We start from the raw sequence: 27,068 nt of genomic DNA, 5'->3' as shown, positions 1-27,068 counted from the left end.
TGGTGTCATAGCCTAAATGTCAATATTTCCATAATTTGTTTTTAAAATTATATCTTTTTTTGCAGACATCTACAAGCTTGAAAATGTTAATCGACAACTGGAATATCCACACCTCTGCATGGCTGAAAGAGTAAGAGCATTCAAGGTTTTACCGCTTGCGGTGGCAGGTTCATCATAAAATACGAAGCCTACAAGTTTTACAAAATTGAGCCACAAAACAGATGCCTGCAGCGGGCACTTAAACTAGTTAAACTAATTTACCAACTTAGAGAATCACACAAGTGCAGAATATCATTTTTGAAACTGTATAAGTTGTTTACCTAGCACTTTAGGATGTACCTACAATTTAATGTTTTGTCTAGTTACCGTATTATGTGTCAGATTGTTTGGTGGCGGTGTTTCAATGTGTCTTTTGGCTGAAATCTGACATCAATCAATCAATCAAAAACATTTATAGAGCTCACAGCTGCCAACAGGCGTCCCAGCCCAAAATAAATCTGGAAAATTAGTCCCCATCATAAGGTGCTAAATAAAATCAAGCACATCAAATACCGATTTAACCACACAAAAATACGGCCTAATTGTCGTAGTGCTTATCAGAGCGAAAGCTTCTTTCTGCATCAACTTTGAACAGCGAAACTTTTTAGGTCTCGCCTAGGCAGTGCTTGTGCTGTCTCTTTGAGACATGCTGTATTCAGGATATGTAGCAAAACCAAAGGGGATGATGGACGGAGTGTTAAACATTGCAAGCACTCACCCCCAGTCAACTGATCTGGATTTAATCCATCATCATTCTTTAGCTCACTCCGCCACCCCAGTTCTGACATGGCCATATGCAAATCAGTCTGACCCTGTGCCTCATGGGAACAGTCCAGCCCGAACTGCCAAGCCATGTCTTTCCTGGACTGGAAACAAGCATCCTGGGACCGGTTTCTGGCTAATCAGCCGTCATCAGCCAGACTAGCTTGAATCCAGTGGCAAAGTGAGCAAGGGACCCACGTCTGGGCATACCCTGCCAACTTAGGGCGAACAAAGCAAAACCAAAGGGGATGATGGACGGAGTGTTGAACATTGCAAGCACTCACCCCCAGTCAACTGATCTGGGTTTAATCCATCATCATTCTTTAGCTCCATGCCACTGGAATCGGTCCTAGGATGCTTGTTTCCAGCCCAGGGAGGACCTGGCTTGGCAGTTCGGGCTGGACTGTTCCCATGTGGCACAGGGTCAAGACTGATTTGCATATGGCTGGGTTCAAACTGGAATGACATGGTGAGCAAAGAAACGATGGATTTAGGCCCAGATCTCTCTACTGGGGTGAATGTATGACATTGTTCTGCATTCTGTCTCTCAACTGTTGTTTTTAGGTCTTGCAGACCTAGCGCTGGTGCGCGCATGCGTTTCTCGCTCTGCGAGGCTTATTGTCATCAGCACAGGGCTTTGAAAAGCTCACCACACGCACGTGCAAATTTTTTTGCTTTCGTGACAAGCCATTGGCTATTGCGTGCGTCTTTCTAAGAAAGACAGCATGCAATTGAGCAAAGGCGGGCGCATGTCCCGCCTTTGCTCCGCCCACGGCCAATTGCTTGCAGTTACTCGCACAGGCCACATCTGTTTTCAATTATCGTGCACAGATGCGTGCGCGATAATTCAAAACAGATTGCTCGCTATGGCGCCCATGCGCTCACCACTCGTTTCGATTCACCGTCTCGTCTCGAATGTGTGTGTTAACGATTGTCAGTATTTTCTCGTTATGCTTTTCATATATGTTCTGTTACTGGATATTAAGTCTTGCTGGCAGTGCTGTGTGCTCACTGCATGTACTGTTTATTTTTGCCTCTAATCTGTGTGCTGCTATGAGTCAGTACACGGTCTTGTCTCAGCTGTTATGTTTCTGTCGCTTGCGTGACCTGCAAACTTTAAAATGTGTGTGTTCACGGGGGGCAGTGTAATATCTTCCGCCGCGTGGGCTTTTTGAATCTGAATCTGCGTGTTTGACACCATGTGCTGTGTGTTCCTGGTTGAAGTGTATACGTTTACATACCAGAGTTGTGTGCGTTCTTCAACGTGGTTTTACGATTCGGATGTGTTTCTCAGTATGTTGTGTCTGCACTTTGCTGGTTGTGTGCCATTTTTTGTGAGTGTGGAGTTTGCCACTACATGTTCTGGATGTTTCACCATCTGTGTGTATTTTTAGCTGGCTGTTTTTATTGTGTAGTAGTCATCCTGTCAGTGTGGTGCATGTGCCTCCCTCGCTGCTGCAGATTTCAGTGTGTGTGTGTCCAGTTCTCCTCAGTGCGGTGCCTGCCCCTTTTACGTCCTCAGTGTCACTGTGTGTGTGTATTTTTTCCATGGATGTGGGAGCTAGCGCCTGGAACATGCTGCGCCTAGCTCGCTCGGCGCCTGTGCGTGCATCTCCCGGTTCTGTTTGACGGCAGCGCGCGCCCGGCTCCTGCCAGCACGCAGTCTGCGGGCGGGCTGTATTCGCGGTTATTAATTACACGCTGAGCGGCATTGACCACTTTCTGACGCTGGCGCCCACTGCACCCTGCCAGAAGTTTTTGCAGTCCACTGCCTCGTGCGACAGGCGCACAATAACGGTGTCATACTGAGTGGGCCCCTCTGCTTGTGACTAAGGCAGCTCACCCTCACTCCCACAGAAGGTTGTGGGTCGGTGGGAGCGAAGAGGAACAAGCATTGACATAGCCAATAGGTCTCGCCTTTGGGACCTTGTAAGTAAAAAAACAAAAACTTAAGTGTAAGACTTCACGTTTACATTTACTTCGTATTTACGATGCAGTAAATGTAAACGTGAAGTCTTACACTTCATTTTTTTTTTTTTTACTTACAAGGTCCCAAAGGCAAGACCTAGTGGCTATGCCAATGCTTGTTGCATTTGTCACCCTGAGGGGGACGGGTATGCCCAGACGTGGGTCCCGTGCTCTCCATGCCACTGGAATCAAGCTATCCTGGCTGAAGAGGGGTGAAATCCCGAAACCGGTCCTAGGATGCTTGTTTCCAGTCCAGGGAGGACCTGGCTTGGCAGTTCGGGCTGGACTGTTCCCATGAGGCACAGGGTCAAGACTGATTTGCATATGGCTGGATTAAAAGTGGAATGGCATGGTGGGGCAAAAAAACGATGGATTTAGGCCCAGATCTCTGTACTGGGGTGAATGTATGACATTGTTCTGCATTCTATCCATCGACTGTTGTTTTTGCATTTGTCACCCCGAGTGGGACGGGTATGCCCAGACGTGGGTCCCGTGATCTCCATGCTACTGGAATCAAGCTATCCTGGCTGAAGAGGGGTGAAACCCCGAAACCGGTCCTACAATGCTTGTTTCCAGTCCAGGGAGGACCTGACTTGGCAGTTCGGACTGGACTGTTCCCATGAGGCACAGGGTCAAGACTGATTTGCATATGGCTGGGTTCAAACTGGAATGGCATGGTGAACAAAAAATGATGGATTTAGGCCCAGATCTCTGTACTGGGGTGAATGTATGACATTGTTCTGCATTCTGTCCATCAACTGTTGTTTTTGCAGTATTCAGGATATGGGCAAAAACCTCTGCCCACTTTCTTCTCATCTTTTTAATTGGCTGCTGTCCCTTTCCTTTGTAAATGGGGGCTATTCATTGATCAACAGGCTTAATAGTACCTCTGTAGTACCGCCTTGTCTCTTCTTGTAACCTCCCAAGAGGACACTCCCGTTACATGTGTTGTTACTCCATAGGTTTTTAATCACAGCTTCAAGCCATTATTTTCTCAAAAGACTTCAAGCAGGACACACACTTGGTCCTAAGCTAGGCTGGCAGTGGTTACTTCACTCACTAGAACATCTCATATTTATATGAGACCGTCAATAAAGTTCCCTTCATCAGCTCCACGCAGAGTACAACCTATCCAAAATTAATGCAATAATTCTTTTGTCACATTTCAAGGCGACTAATTGTATATATGGACATAGTTATTTGAATGTACTCATAGTACTGTCTTGCATGCAATGCATTATGGGTAGGGTGGATTTACCATATCTTCTGCAGAGTGCAGTACCATATGTGACCAAAAAAGGTCTCCTTATGGCCACATATGCTACTGAACCCTGCAACATGGCTAGGTAAAAAATATTGACATGTATAATGCCAATAATTCCAACTTTGTAGACATGCAGTGCTGGTGCCTTGCTCACTAGGGACCTCTAGGAGCAGCTTGCGGTACTGCACCTAGACATGCAGTGCTGTTGCAATGCTCACTAGGGACCTCTAGGAGCAGGTTGCAGCACTGCACCTAGACATGCAGTGCTGGTGCCTTGCTCACTAGGGACCTCTAGGAGCAGCTTGCAGTACTGCACTGAGACATACAATGCTGGTTCCTGGCTCACTACGCACACATTTGCAATGCACTAGGTCTTCCATTACTGAAAGTATGAGCAATTGGCGTTGCATTATTATTTGCAACGGCAATGCCTCAAACTATCACTAATGTGAGACCTATTGCATTGCAAATGCTTGTTACTTAACAGCATCAGGACCCAGCTCTAATGGCAGCCATTTGAACTCTGACCCAATCCACAGGCCTAGATAAATTAAAGGAAGAGTGCAGGGAGGAGCCATAGCTCCGCCCTTACATTATGAAGTCCAAATCTGCATATGGAGTTCCCAATCCAAGCACAAATCTGCTTCTATTTACCACTTGCTAGGATGCAGCAGTAAATGAAAGCGTGATGGTCTTGTATTACACTCAGCTGGAAGGGCATCAGGAGGCAGAGATACTGGCTTCAGGCTAGGAGAGCATCTTATGCTTCCTTTGTACATTACAAGGGGTCAGTCAGGGGCTGGGGCCATCTACCACTTCCACCCTCTCCACATGTGATTTTACCTACCATATTTTCAGGCCTGTAAAATTGGGCCTGTGTGCCCATGCCTTGAAAATCTGGATGCATGAACTCTGAGACAAATGTAATTAGGCTGAACACTTTCTCCATTTGATATATGGTGAAAATAATTGAGCAAAGAAAATTACTCTTCCCCCTGGAGCTTCTGAGCGGCTGTTCAAACTTCTTAGGTCAGAGAATGATATATGGGTAACCTTCTAGATATGCCACCTTGTCCTTTCTCTAATGCAAGCTGATAGGTAGCAATGTGGAGGAGGACAGTTATGTGCCAAAGAGAGAGTTGGAGCTCCTCCGCTAAGGTGGAGGAGTGTCGCTCCACTGCTTTAAAGCAGTGCAATGGAAACAATAAAATAACAGAAGTCATTATCATTTTATTTTTTGTATTCCAGTTGCTGCCAAGTTAGGGCGTGTCGGGGCTGGGGTCCTGTGACGTCGGGGAGGAGGAGTGGCTGCTGCTACACCTAAAGTGCACATGATTGTTTGGCCGGAAAACAGTGTTTACAACGCTGTCATTAGTTTGCAGTGTATTACAACGGGGTCGTTACAATGACCGCATTGTTAATATGCAATACCTTTACATCGCAAGTCATTAGAACGACTTGCTGTAGGGGGCGCTAAGGTATTGGAAATGAATTCCAACACCTTCCCTACTGTTGCGCAAACTAAAGTAGGAAGAGTAAATCATACCTTTTTTTATTGGTCCATGGAGTCTGGAAGCTTGCGTGCTTCCTGTTCCTGGTTCCTGCAAGTAGAGGCAGTGGCTATCGACCGCAGCCAGCAGGTAAGTTTACTTTTTTGAAATTTCCTAACCCCCCTAAGCCTTCCCTGCACCAGCCACTGTCACCTGCCAGCCACCACTGCAAAGAGAAGTAAAAAGCTCCTCCAGATGAATACAGGGGAGGGTCACACCTATAGGGGGAAAGACAGCATCGAAAATAAAGCTCATCTAAATTAAGCAAACAATGCAATACAGACTGCTAGGCAAAACACAGCTAATAATAATAAACATTAAACATTCGGGATACCATAGCACTGGCAACAAAAAAGCAATTGCTGTGTGACAGGTTATAATGAATGGAATTACCTGGAAATGCAAATAACCGTCTTGCTTTGAACCTTTAAGCTTTCATAGAATACACTCTGCATATCTGATGCCTTTCCACATCATATATGCAGTGTGTATTCTATGGAAGCTTAAAGGCCCATAGCAAGACGGTCCATAGGGAATCCACCAGAGGACTCTATATAGTATTACTTCATTAGAATTTGACTTTTGTTAATGTAATGTAAGGAAAATATAATAGAATACCTAAAGCTTTGTTAAGATAAATTATTATTTTTCTAATTAAGGTACCATTAAGATGACATTCACGTGACAAATAATAGCTAGTTTCCTCAATAATTTCAATGACTCGAATATTCCATACTTATTAAGCGTTTGTAACGCTATTCGTGGTAAGATATTTCCCATCTTAACAATCAACCATCTAAAATACATGTTGGTCGGAACTGTCCCTACCCAATATAGATGTAGCTTATACCTCCTTTGAGAAACTGGGTTTTTGTTGCAGTACCCCACCCCCCATGTTTTGCCAGGTATTTGATGCAACCTTGACTGAAGTGTACTGGGTTCCTGCTAACCAGGTCCCCAGTACCAGTGTTCTTTCCCTAAAAACTATAAAATTATTTCCCCTAATTGACAAACCTTTAGCACCCTCTGTACATCCCTAGGAATGACACCCCTGGTATCTAGGGCCTGAGGTACTGAAGAGGGCCCTAAGAGGTACTAAAGGCAGCAGCACGAATTGTGCCGCTCTAAAGGACCCCTCACAAAGCAAATGCAGGGCTGCTATCGCAGGCTGCATGTCTTGGTGCAGAGAAAAGTGAAAACACAACATGTCATACATCCCTGTGTGCTATGTGCCCTAACACTGCATGCAATATTTGTAAGTCACCCTTACAGCAGGCCCTGAATATTATATGTGAGGGCATACCTGCATGAGCAGATATGCCCCAGGGCTGGTCAGTACAATAACTGCCAGGACAAGTGACCAAGGAAGCCATTTTAGAACATGTGCTGGACACTGGTGAAAATGAGTTCCCCAGCTACATGATGGCTTCACTAAAGGTAAACCCACACTGAATCCAGTGATGAATTTATCAAAACATGCACCCAGAGGGCATCTTAGAGGTGCCCCCTGAAAACATACCAGCCTCTGGTGTGCTCCCGGACTGGTTTCTGCCAGCCTGCCACCAGAGACACTGTTCTGACCTCCTAGGGTGAGAGCCTCTGCTCTCAGGAGTCCCAGATCAAAAGCTTGACCGGGAAGAGGGTGTAACACCCCCTCCCACAGGATTGCCTGCTGATTAGCCTTCTAGGGCCGGTGAGCTTCAAAGAAGAGGAATCAACACTACCCTGCAATAAAACAAATTCCAATGTATTAATATATAGGCTAAATAATGAAGGGGCTCAGATGCACCCTTGCCTGATCTCTCTTCTTATGGTAAAAACTCAGTGGAAGAACCATCCTTATTGTACCCCACCTCAGCTGAAAGATGTGCATGTAGGTCTCGCAAGAAAAAGACTATGTCTTGCTCATCACCCAGTGACATCAAAATAGACCATAATTTGTCCTTGTTCACATGATCAAAGGCTGAGGTGATATCCATACATGCCATATGCACAGAGCCCCATTTGCACGCCACATGCTTATTCAACAGGAGATACAAGTTCAAACATTGATCATGTGTCCCCTGTCCGGGTCTAAAAACTATATTGTAGATCGTCAAGGACATGGTTATCATTACTACCGCTCCCTTTATTCAACTACTTTTCCCGAAAATGTTACACAACACGTGCCATATCTGCAGGAAGTGGCTATGGTCTGGCTCACCAAAGATCAGGCCGATTCGGCGGACCTCTTTACGGTTGAGGAGGTCTCGCTTGCCATAGACGCACTCACAGGTTCAAAAGCACTGGGCCTCGATGGGCTTACAGGAGTATTTTACAAAGGATAGTCTGGCACCTCAACTCCTGGAGGTTTACGCTGAGGCACTGGAGTTGGGTGTTCTCCCCCACTCTATGCAAGAGGCAGCTATCTCCTTGTTACTTAAACCAGGGAAGGACCCCACGCATTGTGCTTCCTACCGTCCCATTTCGCTCATTAATTTTGACAATAAATTTCTTGCCAAGACACTCTCTACTCGTCTCTCCTTATTATTGGACCAAATATTGTCCCCAGTACAGTCAGATTTTATACCCCATCGCTCCACCGCCCTCTATCTTTGAACAGTATTTTCAGTTATTAACCGCATCGAGCCCACTACCCCCGCGGCAGTCACGTTATTAGACGCGGAGAAGGTCTTCGACTCCCTCGAGTGGCCTTTCCTGATGGCGACATTACGGAAGCTTGGCCTTACTTTTAATTTTATAGCCCTCATCGCCCTGCTATACCCCTCTCCCACGGCCCGCCTCCGGGTCAATGGCTCGTTGTCCCCTCCCATTTCAATTAGGCGTGGCACACGCCAAGGATGTCCTTTGTCCCTGCTATTGTTTATTATAGCAATGGACCCCCTGGTCCGACATCTCCAGGAAAAACACTTGTTTCAAGGCCTGCAATTCCCTAACGGTCCACTACTAATGTCTTTGTACACAGACGACGTTCTGCTCTTTGTCCGCCACCCCAAAAATAACCTGCAACCGCTCATAGATGAAATCGAACGGTTTGGCTCCATGTCAGGTCTTAAGATCAACTGGGGCAAATCGGTGTTGTTTCCCATCATGGACGCGGTTGTGGCGGATGAGACGGAATACCCCTTATCGGTAGCTAGGGAGACCACTAAATACCTTGGAGTGCATCTTCACAGGGACAAAGTCCAGGTTATACAGTTGAACTGCGGCCCTGCTGTAGACCAACTCACCTAGCAGGTGGAAAGATGGATACAACTGCCTCTCTCCATGGCTGGTCGCATCGCACTTCTAAAAATGAAGGTGCTACCTCATTTTCTTTACTTTTTTTGCACCATAACCATTCCTCTCACCAATGCGTTTTTTGCTCGACTACGAGGCCTCTTTATCAGGTTGATATGGGCTAGTCATAGACCCCGGGTTGCCTGGAACACTCTCACACTTCCATATGCATGGGGAGGGTTTGCAGTTCCGGACCCTCAACTCTACTTCTTAGTGGCACAGGCCCAATATGCGTGCCATTGGTTCCATCAAGATAATCGCATACCATACACGAAAACAGACAAGGAATTGGCTGCCCTGACTCCTCTTGCATAGCTGCTCCCCGGGGGAACCCCCCTTGACTCGCAGGATATTCAGCCCTTGGCTACTACGTGTTGGGCTTGGCGCCAGCTCAACCTGTAATTTGGGACTGGACCTCTTTACTCACCTGCCCTCCCACTCGCCCACAATTAGTTTCTACCCCTTACCGCTGAAAAGGGGGTCCTAGTGACTCTCTCCAAATCGGGCTTAGATACATTTGGCTCCCTATTGCCAAGCAGGCAGGAACGTAAATTCTCTGATTTGATGCAGCTCCCCGGGTTGACTGGCATGGACTCCCTTAATGTGGCTCGACTTCAGGGCACACTACGAGCCAAGTTTTCTACCTTTCCATCCCCGTACACGGAATTCCCCCCACTCACCCTCCTCATTGCTGACGACATCGGGTCACCCCTGGTCACAAAACTGTATAAAGCGTGTTTGGCGCTTAGGGTGGGGCGGGAACGGGGGACCTGACAGCGGTGGGAAAATTACTTGGGACACCCACTGACCGATAAAGCATGTACTATTGCCTTGAGCAAATTCTCAAAGCATCCCCCAACCACAGACGTAAATTGCTTCATTTCAAATTCGTCCATAGGATTTACATAGCCCCTCGACAATTGGCCAAGTTTGACCCTTCCAACCCCACAAACTGCCCCAAATGTAATGCATTAGACACTGATTTCTTGCATATGGCTTGGGCCTGTCTCCACATTTTGGCGTATTGGCAGGAAGTCTTTTAAACACTTGCACAAATAATAGATACTCCTCTTTTACCTTCCCCAAAACTGGGTCTACTGGGGGTGGTTAACAGCATCAAACGATAGCGTTACTCCTGGCTAAACTCGAGATCGCTGTCCTATGGGGGGCAAGGTCTCGTCCTACCAGAGCTGCTTGGCTTCGGAGCCTGGCTTACTGCAGCATCCAATCTGTGATATATACGCTGCACTTCAACCCCCAACCTCCAGGCCCAGGGACATCTGGTGCATTTATCGCACGCACTTGCAGTGAACACTCCTCGCTTAACAGGCTGCTCCTACCCAAACTAATCCCCCAGCTGTAGATTGACTTACAGGCTGACAGACGCTGCTATTCGCCATGTTTTTGTACTGACCTCCCGCATCCCAGCACACACAGCAACGTTTCAATACAGTCAGTATTTGTATTGTATTTTGTATTGGCCATGTGTATTAATCGCTTTTGTTTTTTCCCTCTCACTTATACTTTGATAGGTTTCTTTCGTTTAATGCCCTTTTAGTGGATGTTATGTACCATGATTATTATGTGCGTACCGGCTTTTTGGATTTCCACAAAACACATTGTATCTCTTTGTGCTTCAAGTGGAGGGGCTTTTGTACTGTTTGTTTGTTTTGTGTATTGTGGTCCACTGTTTTCAATAAAAATCTTTTTTTTAAAAGGACATGGTTATCATTGGCCCAGATCACGCGCTTGCTTAAAAGCACCCTCCCTATAACTTGAGTGAATCAACAATAGCAACCTATAACAACCAGGGTCAGACCTGTCACCTTTTTAAAAACCTGTCAGTATAACCCATTTAGGCCACGGTAAGGAATGATCCCCTTTTACTGATGTATTAATAACCTGAGTAAGGAGGGACACCCTAACCTGAAGCTCTGAAACATTTAGATCAGTTGGGATCCTATTGGGTCCCAGGGCTTTACTCTTCGACAGCTGACAAATTGCATCCCGCACCTCCTCAAGGGAAAAAACAATATTTGAGGCACCCACTAACTGTGACATAGGTCCAGGAAAATAATCTGACACCAGTCCTTTATACATGGCCCTAAAATGGTTAACCTAGGCCAGAGGAGAGATATGACAGGACAATAAGTCCTCTTCAGATTCAGAAAAAAAGTGGGCGATTGATAATTACCCAGACGATAGAACTATGGCACAGACAACTGGCATGATGGAGTTGAAGCCAAGCATTATCGTTAAGGGTTTTCTTACAATTTCTAACCTCAGCCTAGTAGATACTTCGGCAGTGGGAGACCATGTTGTGATCCTTAGGGGGAGCTTTAAGTTCTTTCATTAGCTCCTGGTGTGCCCTAGAACACTTACTATCAAACCACCTAAATAGAAGAGCCTTCATACAGTACTTTCAGCAGGTGAGCAGAATCTCTAGAAATTAGAATAAAATAACTAAGTATATTTGAGTCACTTGAATCTTCAGTAACACAACTTTTAAAATATGGGCCATAGAAGAAAGAAAATGATCCCTGGGAGGCCCATTTTCCAACACTATTACAAAAGGTAATGCCTCTGGCAGGAGATTGATGACGGTGCTTGGACAGGACTGGGGAGAAAACATACTCCTGGTTTCGAAGCCCAGATGAGGTGTAATCGGATCAGACATGACTCAGAGCTTGTACTGATTTACGTAAAAAAGAAACACGGACGGCTCCCACTCTTATCCTAGATGTGTGTGTCTGTTTGATAGAGAAGAATGTTTATATGAGGTTTCAGAGATTGGCAATGGCTGACTTTCTCCTTCTTTTTCTCAGGATCTGCTATGAACGCTGCCCCGTTCACCCTATGCTGGCCACCTTCCTGCTGTCTGCCCTGTGGCATGGAGTGTTCCCCGGCTACTACCTCGCTTTCCTCTCAGCACTAATTATGTCCCTTGCAGGCCAAGCGGTGAGTGGATCTATTGACCTGCCAACATAAAATTTAACATGATATATTGCCCGGCCAGGACATCCACTCTTGAAGCAAAGCCCTCCCGCATACAGTGCCCAGGTGATCTCCTGTCTTTGTGGCATTTGAAAGAAATGCCAGATGTGAGCAGACATGTTGGCAGTCACTGCTGATAAGAGTTACTGATTTTGCCGGTAAACCTAAATATCTATATTTGAGAACCATATAGTTATGTTTCATGATTGTTTATGTTCCAATTTGCACTGATTGGCAGCCCTAGCTCAGCTGAACAGTGTACTGCAGCCAGAACGGAGGCTAGTAAGGACACTAGTAAGGACACTTAGAGTCTCATCTATGAAACCTGTCGCATCGCTGAGTGAAAACAGCGATACAACAATTTTCACTGCGCCCTCCTTGCAACGGGATGGATGTGCCGTATTTCATGTACGGCGCTCCATGTCGCAAGGAGTTACAGATACAGCAGTATTTCTGATGTATCTGTAGGCGCAAAAGTTGCCTATTGCTGTGGTGTGTCTGAAAACAGACGTAACTCCAGCAATGTGTCCTTTCACAGAAGGGGCCTGCATCAGTCTTACGTCTCCTGTGAGCCAGGCGTAAGATATTGATGCAGTAGAGTCCTAGAAGTGTCACAGAAAAATCTCATAGATTTCACTTCGCCACTTCTACGACCCTTTATTGCGGGGGAACGCCCAAACTGCACACATTATACCTGATGCAGGTATAATGTAGCGCAGGCCTTTACAAAGTGACGCATCTGCTTAGATGTGCCACTTTGTAAATATGGCGCAATGTGGCGCATTATTCACACCCTCGCAGCGTCACAAAAAGTGACGCAACAGCAGCGTAAAAGTGTTGCAGGTCTTCATAAATAAGGCCCTTAGGTTTTTCTTCACACTGGAGTTACCACTGCTCTGTTGCCAGAAGTAGCACATGGTAGAGGACAGTTTGCTTTAGTGACCCTATATACACTCGCGTGTTTGGTCTGTTGTGCTGGCTTCACTCTATGGTCTCACATAATGAGAACTGGAGTGCATCCTCTTGGTGGGTGTGTGCAGTGGGCATGCATCTGACTTACCTGGACAAGCCTCTCTAGACAGTCTTTCACACAGATGTACCAGACTGGAAATGGGGTTACATGTATGGGGCTTCGATTGCATTTATATCCACACAAGTGGGAGCTTCTTTGATAGCTTAAATCTTAGGTCTACTATTCCCCGGATTTGGTTTGTCAGACCTTATGGCCACAACCAGTTCACAATTTTAATTTTCATGCTCTGTCTGCTGGAAAACATGCTAACAAATCGTGGGACTTAAATTTTTCAATCAACTTGCATTGGAGAGGTGGATATTTTAAGAGTAAATAAGTTCACATTTCATAATTGTTTGCTAGAAAATTCCAGTCTCCCGCCTAACTCCAGAGTGTTGGTTTATATAGATTAACTCTTATTCTGATTGAGAGAGATTGTGACTAAGGAAATCTAATCTCACTCAAGTACACATTGGTCAGAAATTGACTTTTTTACTTGGCATTGTGCTCAATGCAGAATGGAAATGGAATGATAACCAACCTTTCGATAGTCCAAAGGAAGTCAACTCCTTGTTTCTCATCTTGCATATGGCTTCCAAGTGATCACCCAACAGCTTCCTAAAGTTCTCAGAGACACCAGGCCTTTCATTTGACTAATGGAGCTTTGTGCCACATTGTTTTGGAATAGATAAGGACCTTTTCCAAATGCCACAGTGGAGGGAATGATGAAGTATCTCTTTAGGTGAATATGCAGCTTTAAAGAATTGAGGGTTTAATGGGATGAGACTTGAGAACTTTACCAAACTGCTTAGCCTTCTGCAAATTCTGGATCCCTAACATGACAACTGCCGAGCAGATTAAGTGTGTAGTAGGGAAAGTGTATAAGAAGTGCATATGGGGGGTTTGATAGCAAGTTGGTTGGTTCAAGGGGTACACAAGGGATAGAGGATTCTATGGCACCCCAAATCAAATCAAACAAACTTTAGTGTGAGACAAGGGTGTACCCTTACTTCGAACTGGATTCATGTCCATCTGGCAGTTTTTAAGTGTAGGATGTTTGGCATCACGGCCACATCATGATGGCATTAAAACACCTCCAGTGACTCCTATAAAAGAATAATTGCATCTTTACGACCTTCTGCACCACAAACAAGGCAACTATGGGCTGAATGTACAAAGAATAGGAATTACGATTTCCAAATAGCAATTTCATCCGAATCGTTATTTTGAAATCACTATTCCTTATGCATGAAACTTTTTGTTTGATACTTGTGATTCCTATTGGGTTGCCAATCAACCTACCTTATAAATATTAATGTGGTAGGTCGCACTTTGCAACCCATTAGCAATCACAGCCATCACAGGGATGGTGGCCTGCTGAGGTCAGCAGACCACCATGTCTGTGATTGCCTTTGAATAAAGGTTTTTTGTTTGTTGTTGAAATGCAACTAGTTTTGCTTAAAGAAAAACAGGATGTGTTTCAACATTAAAAAATGTAACTTTTTTTGTTCATTTTTAAGAGCAGGCAATGGTCCGTGGGGCCATGGCTTGCTTTTAAAAATGTTTTCCCAACATTCACAAAGGGGAGAAGTCCCATGGGGAACCTTTCCAGTCTGCAAATGCCTTACCACCTACTTTGAGTTGGTAGTAAAGTGTGAATATTTTGCGACTGCATTTCGATCACAAAACATTTGTACATACCAATGCGATTCTGCATTTGGAAGGAGCACCTGCTATAGCTTGCTGTTAGCTGTAATACATTCTCTCCATAGATTCCCTGTTCCCTGCTGCTGTGTGATGTCATGAAATGATGATGTGTACCTGTAAGAGTGTTAGTTAGTGACAGTAGGCTGAGCAGTAAGGATGCTGCTCCTGGTGGGGTATTTACCATGTAACTTGTAACCTGTAACCTAAGCTATATCTTCTTCATTAAACCTGCTACTTGTTAATCTACATGAACTGGCTACCTGACTCCTGCCTACCAAGAGGGTATCTTGTAATTACAACACTGGTGACAACTGGAAACTGAACCTATGTGTAAGGAAACTCATGAATCAAAGAAACGAAGGAACATTGAAGGCAGAGGAGAAGAAAAGAGACAAAAGAAGAGGAAAAGTAGACGCCCAGAGCCCCATCAGTGTCTTAACCCATCAGACAGGTTGCAGACTGGAAGGGTGGTTTGCTTAACTGTACACAGAACCAGACCTGATGTGCCTGATTAAATGGCTATGAATACCGAAGAAATGGTCTGCTGAACTCCATGTGCACAGAGTTGAAAAATGTACAGAAATGAACATTCGGCAATCCTAATTAAAGTCAAGTTGGGTGAGCAACTGGAGTCAGTGTTTCAACAGCAGCGTGACTTGCGGTATAACGATCAGAACAGTGGTCAACGCCGGGCACCTCGAACAGTAGCTGAGTTTGGGTAAGCATCGCATTGGTGGTGTTGTTTTTGGGAAGGATTTAGCCCCATTAAGTGATGGCAAGAGCACCTACTGAGGTGCGAGGGAGCACATGTCCCGTGTTATTATTCAAAATATGTGCTGAATCAGCACGTATAATTAAGCTGGGTGATCGCATCGTTCGCCTGCAGCGCCAGGCCATTGTAAGGTACCTTACTGGTGTCAGCTCAAGTGGAGGAGCAAGAGGACTTCTCTGGTGGCTGCAAGCAGAGAAGCGAGCCTAGGTCAGCTCGAGAAAGCAACGCTAGAGTCACTATCTCCATTGAGACTCGCTGTAGGCAATGGTTGGTCGGCACGTGCGTGTGGAAACTTGGCAATGGCAGTAAACACCCCACAGGAGTACTGAACGAGCTTCGTCATAGACTTACCATGTGAGTGCCACTTGGCAATAACGTAAAGGATATTGTGCGCTTTGTGCCTCATGGTACTTCCAAGCGTGAACACAGTATCCTAGCAACTTCGGTAAACAAACGCATGGTGGCACCATGTTAAGGATACTGCATTGCTTAATGACCAAGTGAATGCTGTGTAATGAAGAAGTGAACTGAAGGAGTGAATTTTTCTTAAATTGAGGAACTTGTTCAGAAACAGTTGTGCCAGTAATTACGATTCATTCCTATCTGACTGAAGCAAGGATAACGTTTGTAAAGGCGCTGCAGTGGCCTTCGTTGACTGGTTTACGTTGACTTAAGCACCTCAGTTCTATTGACTTGAGTAATTCTATTTATCTGAACTGTGTGGGTTGGATCTTATTAAGACAGTTTGTACCCCGGCACTCCTAATATTTGTCCTCCCATTATGTCATTGAATTTGAGGCACAAAATCTATATACATTTGAGGTGGCTCCAATCACAGGAAACACCAGTTTGTGACGTGGTACTGGAACTTTCTTAAATTTAATAGTTCATAGTTCATAATGCAACATCAATATATACATGCATTTGTTATTGACATTCAGTATCAGGTAATATACACTTTAGAAGTGATAGTCCAGTCCTTGTCAGTAGAAAAGCGACACAGCCTGATGATGAAGAAACATTGCAGCCGCCTCTCTTTAACGGGACCGGAGCAGACTACGGATTGGGGGCGACAACCTCATGAGACAGGGGCATACTATAGCCCAGACCACACCAACGCCATTACCAAGAAGCACTGGCCTAGGGGCGGCTTTGCGACTGTAATTAGTCCTTCTTGTCTTTGTCTTTCCTGTGAATGAAGCTACCTCAAATGTGTATGGATTTTGTGCCTCAAATTCAATGAAATAATGGAGGGACAAATATTAGGAGTGCCGGGGTAAAAACTGTCTTATTAAGTTTAGCACAGTGGTCTGGCTGGATCATTGTGTATTAACACCCAAGGTGGTGGGGTGTTTTGTTACCTCGAGTGGCACCAAGATTTATATTTTTTAGAATTGTATCAATACTACATTACCCACATCGGATTTGCCGGCACATGCATCAAGCATTTTACCGACCGCAAACGGTCCGATACGCAGAATCGGGCCGTTTGCGTCCGGTAAAATGCCATTTCCGATGCATCAAATCCAAAACCCATTGGCAATATAGGTAATCGCAAATTTTGCGATTACCTAAATTGCGAATGACTTGAGGGACTCGCAAATTGTGATTCCCTATTAGGGATGCATCAAAGCCTTTCCTAAATGCGACTTCGCATTTAGGAAATGCTAATTACCATCAACTGCAAGTTGATGGTAATTTGCAAATACTTGGAAAAATGCACAAAAGTGCATTTTTCAAAGTGCCATATGGCGCACACATATGCCCTAAGGGCATATGTTTGCGCCACATGAGCATACATGCCAAATTTGGGGGTGCAGCAGGGTGGCCTTTAAGGCCTCCTAGCACCCTTCAAATTGCTTTCGCAATTTGCGAGTACCTATATGGTTATCGCAAATTGCGAATACCTTCCCATTCATTCTTATGGGCCTCTAGGCCCATAGGAATAAATGGAAAGGCATTCTTTAATTGCGAATCGCAATTTGGGATTCGCAATTAAGGAATGTGTAGGAATCGCAAATATTTTGGTAAAACCTACATGCATAGGCAATTGCGATTCCTTAATAGCGATTCCTTAATAATCGCTATTAAGGAATCGTAATTGCCTAGCTTGATGCATGTGCCCGTTAGTGTGTAATGATGTGCGATTCTCTGTGCCACCACTACCCCTTGTTCATATTGTGTGAGTTGGATCTACAAGCATAGTTCTAGGAAGATGTTCGGGTGAGATGTCACTCACCACAGTGGAGGGCTTTGTATTTATGATGTGTTCGGGTGAGAGGTCACTCACCAGAGTGGAGGATTTTGTGCATTAATATTGGTTATTTTTGAATGCCATGTTGTATTTGTGGCAGAGAGTATGGTTTAATTTGCTCCAGTTTGAGTGGTGTGTGTCAGGTAAATGCTGTTGTGTATGGGTAGCATTCAGTATATTATGTCTGTTTGTTCTCTGGTCCTGCTAGCGTATGCAGTAGAGGGTGAAAGTGTGTAGTGTCCCTGGTCTTGCAAGAGTATGCAGTAGAGGGTTGAAATGTGACCATTGTTCTGTGTGGGTACACTTTAGTGTAATTATCTCTGGTCCTGCAAGGAATGCAGTAGAGGTTGAGTGAATCCTGGTCCTGCAAGAGTGTGCAGTAGGGGATGAATGAGTTCTCCTTGGTCCTGCAAGGTATGCAGTTGAGGGTGAGAGCTGAGTTCCCTGGTCCTGCAAGGTAAGCATTAGAGAGTGAGTGTATGAGATGGGGGTCCCTGGTCCTGCAAGAGGATGCAGTTGAGGGGGAGTGTGGAGTATGTTTCCCAGGAGTGTGTGCAGTAGAGGGCATGTGGATTTCCCTGGTCCTACCATGATTTACCTGGTTCTGCAAGAGTACGCAGTTGAGGTGGAGCATATAGACTGTTTCTCAAAGGTTTTTGCAGTGGAGGGTGTTTTCCCTGATCTTGCCTATATGCAAAAGTGTGCTGTAGGGGGGTGTGTTAACCGTATACCCCTGATCTTGGGAGTGTCCACGGCAGGGTACAAGTGGTGACGTTTATTGATTGTATTATATGCTATGTTATGTTTCCTGTTGTATTTTTGTTATTTTTATAAGAGGAGATGTGTTATGGCCTGCTGTTAGATGTAATGCATTCTCTCCATAGATTACTTGTTACCTGCTGCTCAGCCATTGTGTGATGTCATATAATGTTGGCTGTAAGAGTGTCAGAAAGAGTGGACTGAGCAGTAAGGATGCTGCTCCTGGTGACGTATTTACCATGTAACTTGTAACCTGTAACTTAAACTATAACTTCTTCATTAAACCTGCAACTTGTTAATCTACATGAACAGGCTCCCTGACTCCTGCCTACCATGAGAGTATCTTGTAGCTACAACAATAAGTTCTCAATTTGTTTTTCTCCCCTCTCAGGTCAGAAGGAACTTCCGGCATCACTTCATCCACTCTCTGGCCCACAAAAGGTTCTACGACGTGCTCACCTGGATGGCCACACAAGTCAGCAACAGCTATGCGTTGACTCCTTTCATTCTCCTCTCCCTGGAGCCCTCCCTCAGGTTTTACAGGTGAGATTCAGGAATGGAAGGGATGGCAGGATACTGGGTGATTATACAGGATGATACACAAGAGAATGGAAAAATAAGTAAAAAGAGAAAAGGAGAGGGAGGAAAACCAGAATGAACAGAAGCAAAAAGAAAACTAAACAAAATAAAACAGAAAGGAAGAGAATAAAGAGACAAGGGGGAGTGAGTAGCGAGAGGAAGTTTATACGAATCATGGGATATTTCATAACATTTCCCCGGTGGAGCTCTTAAAGTGCCATGCTCATGACCTACCTTCTAGTTACTCCTCTCACCCTAGCCTTGCCTACGTGAGCATTATCCAGGAGGTCGAAGTCCCAATTATTCTGGGATTCCTCTCCAAGTATGCCAGGTAGGTGCTTTGTTGTGCTCCTCTTGAGTGGTAGAAGGGTAGATGGTTCAGTTCTCTTAGGGTGATAAGATGGGTACTGGGTGCATCTCTCAGGGGTGCTAGGATGTTATGTTTCTCTGCTCACTGAGGGTGCCAAGAGTGGTGCTTTGTTCTGCACCCTGAGGCTGACAGAAATGGAACTTGGACTTTGATAGGGCGGTGTCTGGTTCAGCTCCTTGGTGGTGCTAAGTCTGGGCTCCTCGCTGCTCCCGGAAAGTTTTAGCAAGGTTACTCGGTTCAGCTTGAAAGGGACTTGGGGGCATATCAACAAGCAGGCGATATAAAATTACTGCCGCTTTTGCGGCCTTTTTCGACCGAAAAGCGGCGATAATTTTATCGCCTAATCAGCAAGGTCACGCTAACACGTGAAACCTTGCGTTAGAGTCAGGATTCCTAACGCCCAGCTTTGCATCTCTAATGAGATGCAAAGTGGGCGTTCCTGACCTGGCATGACAGGAGAAATGTCGCTAAGCGACATTTCTCCTATCAGCAAGCCTAACGCTATGAAGCATAGCGTCAGGAAAAGTAGCGATAACCCCTGTTATTGCTACTTTCCTTACGCCTGCTTCAGGACTGACTTAGCCATGATATCCTATGGAGGGTGGATATCATGGCTACGTTTGTGAGTCCCTATCAACTAGCTAACGTGAGATTATCGCTGGGTTTCCAGCGATAATCTCACGTTAGCCAGTTCGCGCTAAGATTTTTATCGCTGATGAGATAAGCGTTGCTAATAGCACGCTATCTCAGCGATAAAAATCGGCGCTAGCCGGCGATAATTATCCGAGCGCTAAGTGCGCTCAGCGATAATTATCGCCGGTTGTTGTTGATATGCCCCTTGGTTCTTCTACCTGGTGGCAAAGGTAGGTATTTGATTGTTGTCTCTGAGGGAGTCGAGAAGGGTGTTTGGTTCGGATCTCGGAGGATGCCCAGAGGTTGTTCAAAGGTTTGCTGTGAAATGAATACTGTAACATTCACTGGCCGATTTTCACAGCGAACAGTTGAATGATTGTCTCTTTGTGAGAAGCATTTCAGAGAATTAAACCCTTTGTTTCTTGAAAGCAGCTGACAAAATAATTATTTGTATGAAAACCTGTCGTTTATGGCTAACAAAATTATGGCATTGATGCATTTTAATAGCTTATTTTATTCAAATTTAACAAAACAGCAGTCCTACACTCATAACATACCACAGTATGTAAAGACAGGCCATAACTACAATATCATACCCTACATATCATTCCATACCATACCATACAATGACAAGACCCACTATACCACTATATATTGCTTTGTTCACCCTAAGTTGGCAGGGTATGCCCAGACCTGGGTCTCTTGCTCACTTTGCCACTGGATTCAAACTAGCCTGGCTGATGAGGAGTGTTACCCCGAAACCGGTCCCAGGATGCTTGTTTCCGCTCCAGGGAAGATCTGGCTTGGCAGTTTGGGCTGGACTGTTCCCATGAGGCACAGGGTCAAGCCTGATTTGCCTATTGCTTTGTCTGAACTGGGGTGGTGTGGTGAGCAAAAGAATGATGATGGATTCAACCCAGATTTGTGACTGGGGGTGAGTGTCTGAAAAGTTTCAGCGCTCCGTCCATTGTCTCTTTGTGTTTGCTTTGTTTGCCCATTATACCATGCCATACCATGACGGGCCATACCATACCATACCATGACAGGCCGTACCATACCATACCATACTATACCATACCATACTTACAATGACAGAGCATAACATAAAATGACAGGCCATACAATAGCAAACCATACTGTACAATGACAGGCCATTACACACACACCATACAATACCATATCATACAATGATAGGCCATGCCATACCATACCATACAACACCACATCATATCATATCATACTATACAGTGACAGGTCAAGCAATACCATACCTTAACATACCATACCATACCATACAATGACAGGTCATACCATATTATACAATGGCAGGCCATGCCGTACCAGACCATACTACCAATGTCATGACATACCATATCTAAACATACGATATAATAACAGGACATACTACACCAAATCATGTAATACGGTGACATTACCATACCATACCATAGTACATAATACAAGACATGCCATACCATACCAGACAATTTCCGGCTATACTATACCATATTATACAGTGACAGTCCGTACCATACCGTACATACCATAACGTACCATACAATGACAAGCCATACCATATAATGTCATACATACTATACAATTTATACAATGGCAGGCCACATCATACCATGCCATACTATACAATGACAGGCCACACCTTACAATAATAGGCTATATAATATCATACCATAGCATTCTATGCTATACTATACAATGACAGGTCATATCATACCATACAATGGCATACCATACCATGCTGGCCATAGCATACAATGACAGGTCATACCATACCACACAATGACAGGCCATGCCATACTATACAATGACAGGCCATACAATGCAATACTATACAATGACAGGCCATACAATGCAGTACTATACAATGACAGGCCATACGATGCAGTACTATACAATGACAAGCCATACCATACTATACTATACAATGACAGCCTGACCATATCATATCATACCATACTATACAATGGCAGGCCATACCATACCATATTGTACAATGACAGGCCGTACCATGCCTTACCATGCTATACAATGAGAGACCACACCATACCATACTATATAATGACATGTCATACCATATCATACTATATAATGAAACGCCATATAATACCATACCATTCAATAAGATGACTAGCCATACCATGCCATACCAGACAATGACAGGCCATACCACACCATACCATCCTAACAACAGCAGGCAATGCCGTATAATACCATACCATACAATGACATACCATACCACACAATGACAGGCTGTACCATACCATATAATAACAGACCATACAATAGCATACTATGCAATGACAGGACATACTATATCATACTATGCAATGACAGGCCATGCCATACTATGATAGGCCATAACATACCATTTCATAACATACCATACCGTATCATACAATGACAAGCCATAACATTCCATACAATACAATGACATGCCTACCAAACCATATGATACTAGCATCCTATACTATGCAACGACAGGCCACACCATATCATACAATGATATATCATACCATGCCATATTACACCATGCCATACCATGCTATACAATGACAGGCCATACCGTTTCATACTATACTATACAATGGCAACCCAGCCATACTATATCATACCATACTATACAATGACAGGCCTTCCCATAGTCATACCATACTCTATTATAAAATGACAGACCAGATCATACCATATTTTAAAAGGATGCCATCCCATACAATAAACAGCCATACTATACATGCCATACCATACCTTACCATATCGTATTGTATCCTACTACACTATGCAATGATAGGTCATACCACGAAATACTATACCATACCATACAATGACAGACCATACCATACTATAAAGTGACAGGTCATACCATGCCATACCTTACAATACACTGACTGACCATATCATACCATACCATAACATGCCCTACCATACCACACCATAACATACTATACAATGATAAGCCATACTATACCATACCATACTGTACAATGACAAGCCCATACCATATTACACTATACAATGACAAGCCATACCATACCACACATACTATACAATGACAGGCCATACCATACCAAAACATTTTGTTACTATACCATACAATGACAGATCATAACATGCCATACTATACAGTGACTGGCTATAACCATAACTAACCATACTATACAATAACAGGACATACTGTACTATACTATAGAATGACAGACTTTAAAACCGCGGTACACTGACTAGTGGTATTCAGAATGGATTATGGGAGTACGACCATGACTGGTTTAACAAAATCACGAACAGCTCCACTTATGTCAGCCCTTAATGCCGCGCATCGACAGTATCACTCTTCTCAAGACTCTCCTTTGGCTCCCTTTCAAATCCAGGATCCAGCTAAAACTTGTGTGTCTCACATGCAAAGCCTTACATTGCGATACTCCATAATACCGCACACAAAAGCACACAATATCAGCAGGTGGTCGCTTCCCTAGGACTGCAAGTCTCCACGTCTTGAAACCCTGAGATACACAAAGTTAAAGTCTTACTCTCGTCCTCGAGACTATGAAGTACTCTTCTCCCTGAGATTCATACGAAACCCTCCACCATAGCCTTCAAGGAAGAGGTTAAAAGACTGCTACTCAACGTAATCCTCCCGTAAGGCCCGGGATCAAGGATGGACCTAGGTCCACTTGACTCCCTTCTTCTTTAAAACAGGAGTGTGAGCCTCTCAAACAAATCTTGTGTAATACTATTGGCCAACAAACTTTGTGAAATACTATATTTGTATATATACTTTGTCGAGGCATTTTATTAGTTATGTAATGGGATGGGTTCTTCTTTGAACAGTGATCTGATACCCTTGGGTCATGTTCACGCTTTGTAAAACTCTTCAAATAAATAAATACCATTCAATGACATACCATACAATAAAATACAATGGGAGGGAACACCGTATCATATTATACAGTGGCAAGCCATAGCATACCATACCATACTATACAATCAATCAAGCAGGATTTATAGAGTGTGCTAATAGCCCATGAGGGTATCCACATGCTGGGTTCAGGCTGTCCTATAAGATGACAAGCAATACCATACCGTACTATACAATGACAGGCCATGTTGTACCCTAGTTTACAATGACTTGCCATACTATACCTTACCATGCTATGCAATGACAGACCAAACCATACCATATGATATGATGACAGGCTATTCTATATCATACCATGCTATACAATGACAGACCATTCATACTATGTCATGCCATACTATGCAATGACAGGCCAATCCATAGTCATACAAAAATATATTATACAATGACAGGCCATAACTTGCTATACTATACAGTGACAGGCTTTACCATTCCATACCATACAATACTATATGACAGGCCATACCATACTATACCATACCATATAATACAATGACAGGCCTTACCATACCATGAAATACCATACTATGTTATACCATACCATACCACACCATACAATGACAGATCGTATCATACCATGCTATACAATGACAAACTGTAGCATATCATACAATCCTATACCATTCAATGAACTACCATCCCATACAATACCATACTATACAATATGAGGCCATACAGTACTTACCGTAAAATGACAGGCCACACCATATAATGAAATGCTCTACTATACAAGGGAGGACCTGGCCTGGCAGTTCGGGCTGGACTGTTCCCATGGGGCGCAGGGTCTAGACTGATTTGCATATGGCTGGGTCCAAACTGGAATGGCATGTTGAGCAAAAAAACGATGGATTTAGGCCCAGATCTCTGTACTGGGGTGAATGTATGACATTGTTCTGCATTCTTCCATCAATCGTTGCTTTTGCATTTGTCCCCCCGAGTGGGACGGGTATGCCCAGACGTGGGTCCCATGCTCTCCATGCCACTGGAGTCAAGCTATCCTGGCTGACGATGGCTGAACGCCCGAAACCGGTCCTAGGATGCTTGTTTCCAGTGCAGGGAGGACCTGTCCTGGCAGTTCGGTCTGGACTGTTCCCATTGGGCGCAGGGTCAAAACTGATTTGCATATGGCTGGGTCCAAACTGGAATGGCATGGTGAGCAAAAAAACGATGGATTTAGGCCCAGATCTCTGTACTTGGGTGAATGTATGACATTGTTCTGCATTCTGTCCATCAATCGTTGCTTTTGCATTTGTCACCCCGAGTGGGACGGGTATGCCCAGACGTGGGTCCCGTGCTCTCCATGCCACTGGAGTCAAGCTATCCTGGCTGACGAGGGCTGAACGCCCGAAACCGGTCCTAGGATGCTTGTTTCCAGTCCAGGGAGGATCTGTCCTGGCAATTCGGTCTGGACTGTTCCCATTGGGCGCAGGGTCAAGACTGATTTGCATATGGCTGGGTCCAAACTGGAAAGGCATGGTGAGCAAAACAACGATGGATTTAGGTCCAGATCTCTGTACTGGGGTGAATGAATGACATTGTTCTGCATTCTGTCCATCAATTGTTGTTTTTGCTACTATACAAGACCAGCAAATCATACCATGCCAGAAGATACTATACAATGACAGGCCAAATGACACCATACCGTGCTATAAAAAAGGCAGGCCATACCATATCATAATGTACAACGACAGCCCATACCATACTATACAATGACAGGCCATACTATTCTATACCATATAATGACATACCGTACCATAACGTACTGTACAGTGACAAGCCATACCATTCAAGTACAGGCCCTACCATACCATGCTATATCATACCATCCTATTATATACAATGACAGGGCATACCACACCATATTATACAGTGATAGCCCATGCCATACCATACTCTACAATGACAGGGAATACCATACCATACAATGAGAGGTCTTACTATACCATACCATACCATACCATCCCATGCAATATCATAGCATATCATACAATTGCAGGCCATACAATGCCAAAATACTATACCATACCTTACAATACCATACTATACAAAGACAGGCCATATCATACCATGCCATGCTTCAATGATAAGTCATACCATACTATAACATACCATAGAATGACAGGCCATATCATACTATACAATAACAGGACATACCATAGTATACCATATTATACAATACAATGGCAGGCCATACCATACAATACCATACCATACTATAGAATGAAAGGCTGTACCATACCATTCTATAGAATACATGTCTATAGCACACCATACAGTGACAGAACACACATAGCATACCATACAATGACAGACCATACTACACCATACAGTCATAAGCCATACCATGCCATCGGCCACGAGAATTAGGTGACAAGGAAGAGACAATTTTTGCTGCAGAATTAACTAAGTTACGTGGCAAGAAAAGGCAAATTATGCAGCCTAAAGAAGCACATTTTGTGATAGCATTACTTCCTTATGTTGTCAGTTCAGCACTTGTCAACAATGTCTGGGCAGAGGTTCCACCTCATTAGTATCAGTTTAACACCCAAGAATAGTAATAAGCAACATACAGGTGACCAGTCAACCTTTGCGAAGGGCCTTCCACTGTGTGGCAATACGAGTTGCTACTTTTTTAATAACATTTGAACCGTTTGAACTAGAAACTGTTTTTTGTGGTATAATCTGCGGCCTATGAAGCAGATGGTGGATTGTGTGGAAAATGTGGCAAATCGATCATTATGTGAAAAGCACAGAAGCCGCATAATTATATAGTTCCTGTAGCCCTGACCATGCCATACACTAACAGACCATACCACACCATACCTTACCATACCATAGCATATCATATCATATCAAGACAGGCCATACTATACCATACTATACAATGAGAGGATATATCATACCACACAATCCTATACCGTACCATACCACACAATAACAGGCCATACCGTACCCTAGTATACAATGACTGACCATGATATACCTTACTATGCTGCTCAATTACAGCCCGGCCATACCACATCATAGCATACTATACAATGAGAGGCCATATCATACCATACTATAGAATGGTCGCCCATAACATACCATAGCATACAATTGTAAGGTAGCACGTTTTGTGAAAGCATTACTTCATTATTTTGTCATTTCAATACTTTCTGACAATGTCTAGGCATAGGTTTCACCATTAGTACC

General features: G+C 44.1%; 1 protein-coding gene across 2 annotated transcripts in view; it reads left to right on the top strand.

The window, feature by feature from the left end:
* The window catches only part of LOC146857163 (membrane-bound glycerophospholipid O-acyltransferase 2-like), a 151,760-nt gene that overhangs the window by 117,452 nt on the left and 7,240 nt on the right, over positions 1-27,068 (top strand). The window contains exons 10-12 of one of the 2 annotated variants that reach the window (XM_085647652.1): positions 66-130; positions 11,688-11,820; positions 18,752-18,903. In XM_085647652.1, the coding sequence (XP_085503778.1) occupies positions 66-130; positions 11,688-11,820; positions 18,752-18,903 (350 nt within the window). Of the gene's footprint in view, positions 1-65; positions 131-11,687; positions 11,821-18,751; positions 18,908-27,068 lie in introns of those variants that run through there. The other variant, XM_085647653.1, reaches the window with a different exon arrangement.

This window comes from Triturus cristatus, chromosome 3_2 (assembly GCF_964204655.1).
Source record: "Triturus cristatus chromosome 3_2, aTriCri1.1, whole genome shotgun sequence".
Taxonomy (NCBI): Eukaryota; Metazoa; Chordata; class Amphibia; order Caudata; family Salamandridae; genus Triturus; species Triturus cristatus.
This window is presented reverse-complemented; position numbering and strand designations above follow the sequence as displayed.